The 15,676-nt window shown below is 34.8% G+C and overlaps 1 protein-coding gene across 1 annotated transcript in view; it reads left to right on the forward strand.

The window, feature by feature from the left end:
- Window positions 1-15,676, forward strand: part of HYDIN (HYDIN axonemal central pair apparatus protein) — a 488,520-nt gene that overhangs the window by 148,506 nt on the left and 324,338 nt on the right. The window contains exon 12 of the mRNA XM_063654515.1: window positions 13,917-14,118. Coding sequence (XP_063510585.1) covers window positions 13,917-14,118 — 202 coding nt within the window. The remainder of the gene's footprint in view (window positions 1-13,916; window positions 14,119-15,676) is intronic.

A 15,676-nucleotide genomic window follows, 5' to 3' on the forward strand; every position in this document is an offset into this window, starting at 1 on the left:
TAATTTTAGCCATTCTACTCGGTATAAAGTGGTACCTTATTTTGGTTTTAATTTGCATTTTTCTAATAATGAATGATGTTGAATGTCTTTTCATGTGCTTTTGCCCATTTTGATGTCTTTTTTTCTGAAGTACATGTTTGAGTCTTTTGCCCATTCTTTATGGGGTAGTTTATCATTTTGTTGTTGACTTGTAGTTTTAAAAAATATATTCTTGGCTGGGCGTGGTGGCCTGTAATCCCAGCACTTTGGGAGGCCGAGGTGAATGGATCATGAGGTCAGGAGTTCGAGACCAGCCTGGCCAACATAGTGAAATCCCATCTCTACTAAAACTACAAAAATTAGCCGGGTGTGGTGGCACACACATGTAGTCCCAGCTACTCAGGAAGCTGAGGTGGGAGAATAGCTTGAACCCGGGAGGCAGAGGTTGCAGTGAGCTGAGACCAAGCTATTGCACTCCAGCCTGGGTGACAGAGTGAGACTCAGTCTTAAAAAAGAAAAAGAAAAAGAAATATATATATGTATATTCTTTATATAAGTCTTTCAGAAATAATTATTGTGAATATTTTCTCACAGTGAGAAATTAATTTTCTTAATGTTGTCTTTTTATTAGCAGAGCAATTTAATTTTGATGAAATACAGTTTATCCATTTTAATTTTATAGCTAGTGTGGTATTTTTTCCTAAGCTTATTTTCTAAATTTATGTGGCTTTATTAAACTACAGTTGAGTTTTGTATATTGAGCTTTTATCTGCAGACTTTGCTAAATTTACTTCTGACTTATCTGTAGATGATTTTGGATTTTGTATATACACAAACAGGTCATCTGCAAATAATAATAGTTTTTATTTTGTTCAATCCTTATGCTCTTCATTTCTTATTCTTTCTTCCACAGGCTAGACATTTAGTATGCTGTGCATTGGAAGTAATGACAGCAAATATCTTTCTCTTGTTCTCAGTCTCAGAAGAGAAGTGCTCAGTATTTCATCATTTAGTATGATGTTTGCTATAGGTTTTTAGTGGAGACTCTATCGGGTTAAAAAAATTTCCTTCTATCTCTAGGTGTCTAAGACTTTTAATCTTGAATAGATGTTTAATTTGTTGCATTTGTTGACATGATTGTACATTATTTCACCTTTATTCTTCTAATGCGATGATTGTTTTGAAATGCTAGATTCCTGCTGTGTTCTGGGATAAACTCAAGTTTGTATATTATCATTTTAATACATCATTGGATTATATTTGCTAATATTTTGTTCAAGAATTGGGTATCCAAATTAATGAGAAAGATTGGCCTGTAATTTTCTGTTCATGTAATGCCCTTGTCAGAACAAAACAAATTGGTCTCATAAAACAAGTTGGGAATTGTTCTCTCTTTTTAATTCTCTAGAGAAATTGTTTTAAAGAGTCATGTTATTTCTTCCTTAAATAATTGAAAATTTTATTCTTTAAGCCATTTGTTTAACCTCACTTTTTAAAAGGGGGGCAGCTTTTTAATGATTGATTCTGTTAAACTTTTTCAATAAACTTTTCCATTTAATCTAAAATCTTAAAATTTTGGCATAAAGTTGTTCAGAACCCTTCTTAATCATTGTTTGCTATAGGATCCTTGGTGATATCTCCTCTTTTCTTATTGGTAATTTGTATCCTTCTCTTTTTTTTTTTTTTTTTTTTTGATCTATATTGTTAGGGCTTTATCAGTTTTTTTTAAGTTTATTCAAAGAACCAACTCTTAGTTGATTATTTTTATTGTTCACTTCTCAATTTCATTGATTTCTCCTCTTCATTTTTTCAGTCCTTCTACTTTCTTTAGGTTTGATTTGTTATGATTTTTCTAGATCTTAACAGGAATGCTCAGAATATTGATGTTCAGCCTTTCTTCTTCTATAATACATGCATTTAAGACAATACATTTTCCTCTAAAATTGACTCAATCTTCAGCCCATATGTTTTTACATATTTTGTTTTTAACACTTGATTGAAAATATTTTAGAATTTACATTTTTATTTCTTTTTTGACACATGGGCTATTTAGCAATGCGTTGATTAATATTCAAACATTAGGGAATTTTCTAGGTCTCTTTTTGTTATTGATTTCTTGTTTAATCCTACCAGTGACAGAAAGCAAGTTCTATACGATTTCAGGCCTTGAAATTAGTTGAGACTTACATTATGACCCAAAATATGTTCCATTTTGGTAAATGTTCCCTGTACACTTGAAAAGGGTACACCTTCCATAAATGTCAATTAGGTCAAATTTGTTAATAATGATGCCATTTAATCTATATCTTTACTAATCTTTTGTCTCCTTGTTTTATCAGTTATTGGAAGACGTCATTAAAATCCACAACTACAACTTAGGTGTTCCTTTTTTTTGGTGCTAACAATTTTCATTTTATATATTTTGAGGCCATGGTACTTGATGTATACACATGTAGGATTATTATAACTTCCTGTTGAATTAACCATTTTATTATAAAATTTCTCAATCTTTAGTAAGATTTATGACACTAAAGTCTACTCGATCTGGTATTTATACAACATAGAAGCTTTCTTTTGATGAGTGTGGACATAGTATAATCTGATTATCCTTTCACTTTCAACCTTCCTCACATTTAAAGTATGACATTTGGAAGCATCACCAATGAGGCTGATTATTAAATCTGGTCTGAAAATCTTTGTCTCTTAATTGTACTGTTCAGTCATTTTATGTTAAATGCAATTATAGATATATTTGAACCTCCTGTTTGACTATTAAGTAATTGTTCCCATTATGGTAAAATTATTAGCTGAATTTCAGCCCAAACCATTGTGTTACTGGTAGTGATAGTGGATGAAACTGAAGAAACATATGCCTGCTAATAAATATGGTCAGTGATACATTTTTTTTTCTGTCTGGATCTCCATATCTTTGTTGATTTTGCATCCATCTTATATCTTATATCCTTGTTGATTTTGCTTATGTTAGTTGCTGAAACAAAGTATCAGAATAAATGTGGCCTTAGAATTACATTTGGGTCACTGTATTACAAGATTTTAAATCAGGAGTTTGAAAAAGAATGAAGCATAGTCAACCCTTTTACTCTTATTAAAATAATTAATTGTTGGTAAACATAGTAAATACATTATCTTTAAAATAATTGTTTATTTCATCTTTATCTCATTCTTTTAAACATTTGGGGGTATTTTTAATACATTTGACACATGAGCAATCTAGCATATGGGTATAATTTATAAATAAACAACTCTACATATGTTGGGGTATAATTTCAAAAAACGCTATTTTTTGGGTTTTGGGTTCAGCTGATTTAGAGTGCTTATAGATCAATAGAATCAAAACTTGAGTGGCGACTTCAGTGATAACATCATCTAGCCCTTAGATTTTACAGATAGAGAAACTAAAGCCCTAAGAAATTAAGTGGCTCACCCAAGGTCACAGAACTAATTGGAAGCCCAAATAGAAGCACAGTTAGAAGCCAGACTCAGCCTCTTACCTCGTGGGCAGTGTTCTTTCACTATAGCAGATTGTCTCGTCTCCCATATGACTCTATGTGCATTTGTGCTCTCTTGATCTGCTGCCTTTGAAATGCAGCTGCATTTTCCCAGCCTTCCTGGATCTCAATTTTACTTTTATGTAAGTATTTGGAATGACACCCATACTTACATATATACTGCTATGCTAATGGAAAGATAGGTTGAACCACAATAAATATTTGTGTATTAAAATTTAATCATTCAGCCGGGGGTGGTAACTCACGCCTGTAATTGGGAGGCCAAGGCAGGCAGATCACAAGGTCAGAAGATCGAGACCATCCTGGCCAACATGGTGAAACCCCATCTCTACTAAACATACAAAAATTAGCTGGGTGTGATGGCGCGTGCCTGTAATCCCAGCTAGTTGGGAGGCAGAATTTCTTGAACCAGGGAGTCGGAGGTTACAGTGAGGCAAGATCGTGGCACTACACTCCAGCCTGGCGACAGAGCTAGACTCCATCTCAAAAAAAAAAAAAAAAAATTAATCATTCATAGAAAAGTTGGTTTCTACTCCCTGAGGTTCTGATGTCACCTCTGGTGAATGAATAAAGTCATATTCTGAAGATTGCAGAGGTAAACTGTCTTATAGCATTTTTCCTTACATGAAATGAACTGCTGCTAAGAATATGCTTTCAATCTTTATTGTGGGTTATTAATGACCAGAATCCATAACCTTCCATTAGTGAAAAATGCTTATAACTGCCTAAACACAATTAATCATGAAGCTTTTCCAAGCAGCCATGGTCACTGGCTTTTCATTTCATTAAATAAACATCCGATTGAACTTTCTGCAGCTGTTTGAAATATGAATTTATTTGGGGAAGGAAATTTAACATGGGCTGTTGATGAGTCTTTTCTTTATAATTCCTAAAACAATGTTCCAGAAGGAGCAGCACTGACACTCCTCAGCAGGAAGTACTCAATCACGTTCCTAACAGTGGCATTTGTTCCTTCCGTTTCTGGCCCTCCACTGAATATATTCTTGATTAAATGAAGTTAGGAGATTTCTTTGCTTTTTCTGACAACCAGAGTTTGAACCAGTGCTCTAGCAATTAAGGAGGTTGAGCATAAAGTTTCAGCAATATCTAATATTTTACCCATTAATGTTTTTCTGAACCAGAATTCTCCCCTCCTTTCTCTTTTCCTCTTTCTCCCTGTGGGTGCCTGCGTATAGTAAAATCAAGTTTGTTTAAGCAGTGGATTTTACCTGATAAATGATTTAATTATCTTTTTTATTATAGTCTAAAATTGAGAAAGAACCGATGCAAGGTGATACCTTTTATAAACTCATCTCTCCAGAAGAGATTAAAAATACAATTACTCAAGGCTACATTGATAACAACAAAACCAAACCAAAACCAAATCCAAAACCGAACAAATAAGTGGAAGTATCATTTGCCTCTGAAGAGACAAACAAATGGTTAATTGCTTAAGTTTTGCACTTTTCAACTGAGTCTTGAGAAACTAAATATAATCACAGCGTTCAAGGAGATATTATTATTCAGAACAGCATTTCAAAAAAACATTTGAACGAAATAAAAAAAAAAGAAAAAGAAAAAAGACATTTGTATTGAAACTTTGGTTACAAGAATGAGTACCAGAAATAGTAGTGTAGGGGGTTTCTTCTTCAATGCCTGGTGAGGTTGCTCTTCTCACCTTAGAAGTGACATTAACCATTGGCATACTCAGGAAATAGAGTTGATGCACGTATTCAGCGTTTTTTAAAGTATTATGTCTCTTACTAAAGAGGAGATGCTTTAGGAGTCAGAAGTTGGCAAGTAACCTTTTTCCCCAAAGGTGTGGTGATGTATTATTATTAAATATACACACAGTCATAATATTAGTGCTTCACATGGCAGCTTTATAGTAATTTACATATTTTACTCTAGTAAGCTTTCTAAAACCATACAGAATTTTTCTTTTTTTCTCATAAAGGCCAATAGAGGCATACCAAAATATAATATAGTCAGTAATTGACTGTAATATTGCTACTTTGCAGTTGAAACTGCTAAATAATATCTATCTGAATCTATTAATATCTATGCAGACTTACCCGCATCAACTTTGTTTCAGTGGTGGGATTATTATTAATTATAAATGTGTGCTGTTATAACTAGAAAATCTAGCCAAACAGAGGTATTTGTAAAAGAAGGAAATGTTTTAACATGGCTTTAGAAGCAATGGAAACATTACTTGACCTTGTTTTCTTTTCTTTGTTTCTTATTCCATAGCTTAGGATAGGGAGTAGCAGAAGTTTTATTTTTATTTATTTTTATTTATTTTATTTTATTATTATTACACTTTAAGTTTTAGGGTACATGTGCACAATGTGCAGGTTAGTTACGTATGTATACATGTGCCATGCTGGTGTGCTGCACCCATTAACTCGTCATTTAGCATTAGGTATATCTCCTAAAGCTATCCCTCCCCCCTCCGCCCACCCCACAACAGTCCCCAGAGTGTGATGTTCCCCTTCCTGTGTCCATGTGTTCTCATTGTTCAATTCCCACCTATGAGTGAGAATATGCAGTGTTTGGTTTTTTGTTCTTGCGATAGTTTACTGAGAATGATGATTTCCAGTGTCATCCATGTCCCTACAAAGGACATGAACTCATCATTTTTTATGGCTGCATAGTATTCCATGGTATATATGTGCCACATTTTCTTAATCCAGTCTATCATTGTTGGACATTTGGATTGGTTCCAAGTCTTTGCTATTGTGAATAGTGCCGCAATAAACATACGTGTGCATGTGTCTTTATAGCAGCATGATTTATAGTCCTTTGGGTATATACCCAGTAATGGGATGGCTGGGTCAAATGGTATTTCTAGTTCTAGATCCCTGAGGAATCGCCACACTGACTTCCACAATGATTGAACTAGTTTACAGTCCCACCAACAGTGTAAAAGTGTTCCTATTTCTCCACATCCTCTCCAGCACCTGTTGTTTCCTGACTTTTAATGATTGCCATTCTAACTGGAGTGAGATGGTATCTCATTGTGGTTTTGATTTGCATTTCTCTGATGGCCAGTGATGGTGAGCATTTTTTCATGTGTTTTTTGGCTGCATAAATGTCTTCTTTTGAGAAGTGTCTGTTTATGTCCTTTGCCCACTTTTTGATGGGGTTGTTTGTTTTTTTCTTGTAAACTTGTTTGAGTTCATTGTAGTCCCTGTTTGCAGATGACATGATTGTATATCTAGAAGACCCCACTGTCTCAGCCCAAAATCTCCTTAAGCTGATAAGCAACTTCAGCAAAGTCTCAGATACAAAATCAATGTACAAAAATCACAAGCCTTCTTATACACCAATAACAGACAAACAGAGAGCCAAATCATGAGTGAACTCCCATTCACAATTGCTTCAAAGAGAATAAAATACCTAGGAATCCAACTTACAAGGGACGTGAAGGATCTCTTCAAGGAGAACTACAAACCACTGTTCAATGAAATAAAAGAGGATACAAACAAATGGAAGAACATTCCATGCTCATGGGTAGGAAGAATCAATATCGTGAAAATGACCATACTGCCCAAGGTAATTTATAGATTCAATGCCATCCCCATCAACCTACCAATGACTTTCTTCACAGAATTGGAAAAAACTACTTTTAAGTTCATATGGAACCAAAAAAGAACCCGCATCGCCAAGTCAATCCTAAGCCAAAAGAACAAAGCTGGAGGCATCACGCTACCTGACTTCAAACTATACTACAAGGCTACAGTAACCAAAACAGCATGGTACTGGTAGCAAAACAGAGATGTAGATCAATGGAACAGAACAGAGCCCTCAGAAATAACGCCACATATCTACAACTATCTGATCTTTGACAAACCTGAGAAAAACAAGCAATGGTGAAAGGATTCCCTATTTAATAAATGGTGCTGGGAAAACTGACTAGCCATATGTAGAAAGCTGAAACTGGATCCCTTCCTTACACCTTATACAAAAATCAATTCAAGATGGATTAAAGACTTAAATGTTAGACCTAAAACCATAAAAACCCTAGAAGAAAACCTAGGCATTACCATTCAGGACATAGGCATGGGCAAGGACTTCATGTCTAAAACACCAAAAGCAATGGCAACAAAAGCCAAAATGGACAAATGGGATCTAATTAAACTAAAGAGCTTCTGCACAGCAAAAGAAACTACCATCAGAGTGAACAGGCAACCTACAAAATGGGAGAAAATTTTCGCAACCTAGTCATCTGACAAAGGGAGTAGCGGAAGTTAAGACACTGTGATTGTCAGGGATTTAAATGTTTAGGGAAGTGAGATAAGGTTTCCATAAGTTCATAGCAAGTGAAGACTTGCAAATTAGCGGTGTTAGTATTTAAAGGGACATTTCTTTAACTCCATTCATTTTAGTGATAAGTAAACTGTAGCCCAGAGACGTTAAATGACTTTACAGCTCAGTAAAGCTGGAATTTGAATCCAGGTCTTCGGGACCGCCTGAGGCCAGTACACTTTCTGCATCTCACACTGCCTTCTGTGCAGACTGAGAATACCAGTTTTGGCATTGCCACTGACATGCCAGGTGAGCTGTCAAGTTGCTTAAGTTTCCTGAACAAAGAGCACTTCCAAAGAAGTTTGGTTCAGCAATGCACTACCGTAGTGAATTTGACTCTGTTGTCACCAAGTGATGAAAAACTTTCAATCAACTTGTTAGTTCCCTGGAAAATCTATGGCTTCACTCATATTTAATTTAGTGTCCTCTGTTGTCTGAGAGTACTGAAACCACAGTATGAAGCGTATTGTATATATAGTTAGCTTCACATCCATTTTTGTAAAATTAGTTTTGTTCATATTTGTTTTTATTTGATTGATGGTAGCAAAACTGGCAAGAGATAATGAGATCTTCCACAAAATCTGTCTGTACTGGGATGTAATAAAAGATTGTTCCTAAGCCCATCTACGATGATTGCAGTATGCAACTCCAGAAACCAAAAAGGCACCAGTGCGGGAACAGGTCCTCCAAGGACACAAAAAATGCTAATGTTGAGGAACAACTTCCCCATCCATTCCTGGAGACATGACACCACTTCCATCCTGTTAGTCTTCAAAGTAGCTAAGGGTTGGGGAACCTTTTTAATGTTGTCTCTATAAAAGTAGGTATTATAAAAACCAAGTACTTCAACAGCTTTGGGGATAAGAGAAGAGTTATTGCTTCCTTCACTTTGTGGAGCTGATGAATTTTGGAAGATAGTGGTGAAAAAAATCAATATTAGATGGTTCTTGAAAAAAATAATAGCTTTTGCTATATTTCTGGGAAGGAAGACTTTTGCAGTGAGCAGCTCAAATTAATGACATTAGTCTCTCTGACCCCTAGGTTGCGTGAAATAAGCCCTTGGATCTTTCATTCCCTTTGATTATTTTTTTAAACAATGACGTATTTCAGATAACCACAAAAGCACAGATAATAATATAATCAACACCTGTTATGTTTAACACATCTCAACCTTTTGCCGTACACATTTCTTTCTAGAGGTTTTATTTTTTTTGGATAATCAAACTGGTTACAGACCTGAAGCCACTTTGTTACCCTTTTCTGATCTAATTCCCATATCTTGCTCCTCAGAGGAGCTTTATTGGGTGCATTTTAATGCTATTCCTACATATTCACTTATCCATAAACAATATATAGTATTGTCTTGAGCAGTTTTAAAGTTCACATAAATGGTATCATACTGTACATGCAGTTCTCCAACTTGCTTTTTTCATTCAATGTTGTTTTAAATATTTAAACATGTAGATACACATTGCTCTGATTGATTTTAATGAATGTGCCACATTCCAGTATGTGAAAATTGAATATTTACTCCTTTGCTTTTACAAACAGTGCTGCATTGAGCAGCTTTGTACAGTGTCTTCTTGGGCAGCTGTGTGAGATTTTCCTTTAGGATAAATACCTACAAGTGCAATTGCTGGGGTGTAGGGCAAAATTATCCTGAGCTTTACTGGATACTAAATTGGCATGTCAAGTTGTGGCAATTTATACTTTCATCAGAAGTATACAAAAATTCTTTTTCCATATTCTTGCCAATATATTGCTAAAACGATATTATAAAACTGTTTGATTTTTGTTTGTTAATTTGGTGGTCATGAAATGATATTTTATTTTATATTTCTTTTATTACTAGTGCTATCTTGCAGCTGTACATGTTTCTTAGAGGTCCTGTATCCCTTTTACAGTCAAGTTTTTGGATGGGTCATGTATTTATTTCTTTTGAATGAGTTTCTTTTTCATTTTTAGGTAATCAAATTTCTTAGTTTTTTAGAGGGATCTGGATTTTGAGTCATAGAAAACTTTCCCCTCTCTAAAGTTATGAAGAAATTCTCCCTTATATTGTTTTATGTATATGCCTTCATATTGAACATTTCAATATTTGACTCACTTGACATTTATTCTGATATAAGATATGAGGTATGTTTTTTCATATGGCTATGAAGTTGTCCTAACAATGCTTGTTTTTTTGTTTTTTTTTTTTTTTTTTTACAAATTTGTCTTTATACCAATGATTTGAGATACTGCCTTTATAATATACTAAATTCCAACGTGCATTTGGGTCTGTTTTGACTTCATTCTGTTCCGCTGATCTGTCTCTTCATGTGCTGCTACCATGCTATTAATATTTTAATTACTGAGACTTTACTATATTTTAATTCCATCTATTTCTATTTTATAGATGTTTTTAAAATGCATTTTGAATCTTGTCAAATTCTTTTTCAGCATCAATGAAGATCATACCATTTTTTTCCTTAGATCTATTGCTACATAAACAGATTTCTAGTAGTGGGACATTATTGCATTTCTGGGATAAATTCCACTTGGTTATGAAGTATCATTTCTTTAATGTGCTGATATATTATGATTAACTATTTTTATTCAGAAATTTTACATTGTTATTCAGAAGTGCAATTGGCCTATAGATTGGCCTATATCATTGTTATATCTTTATCAGATTTTAATAACAGTGTTATACTGAAAAATACAGTGTTGGAAATTAAGAACTAATGGTATGACTTTAGCGGCAAAATGGATACTGCAAAAGATAGGATTAGTGAACCTGAAGATGGGTCAACAGAAAATACCTGAACAGAAGCACAGAGAGAAATAGAAAAGAATGGGGAAAAAATAGAACAGAAAGAAAAAGCCAAGTGGGACACAGTCAGAAGGTCAACATACATGTAACTGGAGTCTCAAAAGTAGAGGAGGAAGAATGGAGTAAAAAATATTTTAAGCAATAATGGCTGAGAATTTTCCAGAAATGATGCATGACCTTAATCCAGACGTTTATAAACACTCAGCAAGCCTGCGGTGGTACAAGTACAAAGAAAACCAAACTTAGGCATATTATGGTTAAATGGCTGAAATCTAAAGCAAAGAGAACATTATAAAAGTACCCAGAGAAAAAAGACACATTACCTTAACAGGAACACTAAGAATACTGATGGCAAAATTTTCTGCTGAAATTATGGAAGCTGGAAGACAGTCAAATGGCATTGTTGAAGTGCTGAAAGAAAACAATGCGAATTTATACCACTGAAAGTATCCTTTAAAAGTGAAGACAAACCAAAGATACTTGCAGACAAAAAAAGATGGAAAAGTTGTGTAGAACTCTTGAATGGCATTGTTTTCACCTTTGTCATATTGAAGATATCATTCCATTATTTTTTAGTTTCTATTGTTTCAGTTCAAAAGTTAGGTGTAATTCCAAGTGTGGAACCTTTAAAAATAATGTTTTTTTCCTCAGGCTGCTTTCAGGGTTTTTTCTTTGTCTTTGGTTTTCTTCAGTTTCACTGCAATATATTTGGGTCTGATTTTTAAAAAATTTATCCAATTTGACTTTCACTGGCCTTTTGAACTGTGAACTGATGTCTTTAATTCCAAACAAAATTCTTAGCCATCATCTTTTGAAATACTGTCTTTGCTTCATTATCTCTTTCCTCTCCTTCTGAGTGTTTCCAATTCAATACTTTTAGACCTTCTCACTTTATCTTCCTTGTATCTTATCCACTGTATTTTTCATATATTTTTATTTCTTCATGTTGCCTTTTGTATTTTCTGAACTACCTCCTATTTCACTAATTTGTCATGAAAAATAATAAAATTATTTTATTAAATATATATTTTGAGTTTTTTATAATTTAGACTATTTTATTTCTATAAGTCCTACAGTGTGGCTTTTTTCAAATTTTTTAAAGATCTTATTGATTTTCTATTTTCTACATATGGATTCAGCAATCCATTTGTTTCTTTAAACATAGTATGTATAATTGGTTCATAGTTTCTATCTGATGATTCCTAGTGTCTGATATTTTTGTGGGCCTATTTCCATTTTTCTTGTACCTGCTGGTTCCAACACATGGAGTTTTATTTCCTTGCATTGCATCATTATGTTTTGGTTATGTGCTTTTTAAACAATGTTGAAAATTTTGAAACTTTGGATGCAAGTACCTTTCCCACCCAAAAAAATTGAGTTTCTTTCACCAAGTGTCTCAGGGCATAACCAGTCAATAATTATCAAATTCAAGGTTTGAAGTTACTTGCAAGACATAGGCAATTCCAGCATGATATTCAACTCTGCACTAAGGCTAATCTACTTCCAGTTCACCCTCATCTTGAAGGCATAGTTCTTTTTTTTTTTTTTTTTTTTCTTTTTTTGAGACAGAGTTTTGCTCTTGTTGCCCAGGCTGGAGTGCAATGGCACGATCTTGCCTCACCACAACCTCTGCCTCCTGGGTTCAAGTGATTCTCCTACCTCAGCCTCCTGAGTAGCTGGGACTACAGGCATGCGCCACCATGCCCGGCTAATTTTGTATTTTTTAGTAGAGACGGGGGTTTCTCCATGTGGATCAGGCTGGTCTTGAACTCCCGACCTCAGGTGATCTGCCTGCCTCAGCCTCCCAAAGTGCTGGGATTACAAGCATGAGCCACAGCAACCAGCAGAAGGCATAGTTCTTTGAGTATTAACTTATTTGGAGGAGGGGTTTTCTCTTTGGTTTAAGCCAATTAATTTATGAAAAGGTGTTCAACACCATCCATAATTAAGAATATTCCAATTAAAGTAACAATGAGTTTTCACTTATCAGATTGTTACATTTCACTCAAAGAAACTTTAAAGTTGACAAGCGTGCATACCTTTTTTTGGAAAGGATGTGCATGAAAATATTGACAGTTCTTACCTCTAAAAATCAGACCTGTAGTTAGGTTAAGGGGAGAAATACATTTTTAGTTTCGTTGTATTTGCTTTTATAGTACTTGAAATTTCGACTGTCTATATAAATTTTTTAAATAAAAATTTTAAAGTCAAATGCCTAGATGCTTACTTTTTCTTTCTTTGGGGAAAGTTCTTTCTGCATCCAAAGTTATTGAGCCTAAAGAACATTTAAAATGTGTAAAGTGTTGTTGATTTCCTGAATGACTGGTTCATACAATAGTGAATGCAGCAGAAATGTTTGCTAAAAAATAAGATGCAAGTAATGATGCTTTAAAACTTTAGCAACATAAATCAACAAAACATTCATGGTATTTCAATATTTATTTTTTCTATATGATGTCAGAGTAATGCACCTGCTGTGACATTGCAAAGATCAAGTCAAATATAGTTTATAGGTTTGTGTCTTCTTGAAAACTCACTTATATACTTAGAATCAAGGTAATTGGTGCATCCTGAATAAAGTCAGAGGCTTAAATTGCTATACTGAGTAAAGATATTCCTAATATTTAAAATTTTTTAATTTTTAATACAATTTTTGTCTATTTTTGTTTTTATGTAGCCACTATCCAGACATGTCAGGGGTGTGTGTGTGTGTGTATGTGTCTGTGTGTTTCTTTTGTTTTGTTTTGTTTTAATTGCTGTTTAGGGATATGGTTTCTTTTAAGTAGTCAGTCCTCTATTTTTGAAGTTACTGAATTTTCCCTCCTGATCACTGTTCTCAAATGGACTTAAATTCTCCCATGTTGAGCAGCTCTTAAGTATACTTGGTACAAGCATTTTAAGAATGACAAATCAAGTGTATGCATGAGCTAAAGATGGGGCATAGAGTAAAATTCTATAACTCGATTGCCCTCCTGGTCAGGCTGTAGGATTGAAAGTTATTTACAAAGAAGAAAAAGTTTTGGAGTGCCCACAACAACCATGCATATTTTATATATTTCTTACAATGACCAGGCAAGATAGCTTGATTTTTCTGTAACTGTGCCAAGCATAATATTTGTTTTCCAATCATATCTCATCTCTGAACTGATGGGGGTACAGTGGAAAGAATGAAATTGTGATGCTTATGCTAGTTTGCCTAACTTCAGCTTGAAAAAAAGATAGCCTAGGCGTGTCATTTTAGAATAAATCTTAAAGTGTGTTTGTATTTTGTTAATTCCTAGGTGAAAAGGTGTTTGTATCTCTCTATGGAGCTGCTATAGACATGAATATAAGGCTGGATAAGAATTCCTTGACCATCGAGAAAACCTACATCTCTCTGGCCAATCAGCGAACTATAACCATTCACAACCGCAGTAATATCATTGCCCATTTCCTGTGGAAAGTATTTGCTACCCAGCAAGAAGAGGACAGAGAAAAGTATAGGTCTGTAACAAAAATCACCTATATGCAGTAATTTGGAGGGGGCGTAATGTAAAACTCAGTTATTATGAAAAATCAGTGAATTTTGTGCTACATTTTTAGCCAACTCAACCAATGTCACATTTTTCTAACTTGGTTCTGGTGTAAGATCCTCTTTTGAAGCTGCTCATTTGAACGATCTGAGCTGAGCTATGTGGAACAGAATGTCCATCCTGAGTTAATGTAACCTGGTTATAGTTTAGCAGTAATGGAATGCCTAGATTTTGAAGACGAAACCTATCATTCTTCACTATTCTTTCAAAACAAATCTACCTGTCTCTATTACTTTTCATAACCCTAACCAGGTTGATCAGCTTTTTTTTGTTTTTTTTTGTTTTTTTTTTTGAGATGGAGTCTTATACTGTTGCCAGGGCTGGTGTGCAGTGGCGTGATCTCAGCTCACTACAACCTCCGCCTCCTGGGTTCAAGCAATTCTCCTGCCTCAGCCTCCTGAGTAGCTAGGATTACAGGCACCCACCACCACACCTGGCTAATTTTTTGTATTTTTAGTAAAGACACGGGGTTTCAATATGTTGGCCAGGCTGGTCTCAAGCTCCTTGACCTCATGATGTGTCTGCCTCAGCCTCCCAAAGTGTTGGGATTACAAGCGGGAGCCACCACGCCCAGCCAGGTTGATCAGCTTTTATAAAGGTTCCTAAAAATAATCTGTTTTGGATTGGCATCAATGTGGAATTTTTTTCAGTGAAAAGATACTTCTAGAAAATATGAAGATTGAGGAAAAAGAAGGACTTAGATATAATGGCTTTTATATTCTTGGTTTTAGTAGCATTGCTCCAGGCCCTGCAAGCTATATAATTTAATAATGATTTCTTATTAGTATCTTTAATATTATGGTTTTAAAAATGGCACTTCAGGCAGTGGAGAAAATTAATAAAATGTAAAACCAAACTGTTGTAGCTAATCTCATCACTGTTAAATTTTGAAGATTTCTTTTTACTGAATCCATGCTTGCCTCTTTTAAGCTCCGTTTTCATTTTTATCTCCTTCCAACCTCCCTGAATTAACACTTTTGCTGCTTTCATTGGAATTTATTTCAGCCTTTTTTATTTGCCTTTCCATTTTCATTAAAGATTAGCCCTGGGAAGCTTCAAAGCTTTGTTTAAAACCAAGTTCATATGTGATAAAAATAAGTCTTAGGTCCGTGGAAACCAGGAAGAACCCCCCCAGTGTGCAGTCCCTAATTGAATCAGAAGCCATGACAATGACAGGACACAGTGGGCCAGAAGCTTTGTCATTCAGACAATGAGCTTTAATCACTGAATCGCCACTGTGTCATCTTTTAAAAAATGAGGAAAGAAAAACCACTTGTGCCTAAAATCTTCCTCTGGCTTTATGGCATAGAAATATCTGTGGTTTTAAAAGGCACAAGGAAAAGGATCCACTGCTGCTTCCTTTGCCCTGGTTCCCCGGCTCACATGTGCTCACCAGCAATCAAAATGGCCCAACGTGCTTGAAGGGAAAGTGGGAAAGGAGATCCAAGTAAAGAAAGTAAAACAGCAAA

Source organism: Pongo pygmaeus, chromosome 18 (genome assembly GCF_028885625.2).
Source record: "Pongo pygmaeus isolate AG05252 chromosome 18, NHGRI_mPonPyg2-v2.0_pri, whole genome shotgun sequence".
NCBI classification, from domain to species: domain Eukaryota; kingdom Metazoa; phylum Chordata; class Mammalia; order Primates; family Hominidae; genus Pongo; species Pongo pygmaeus.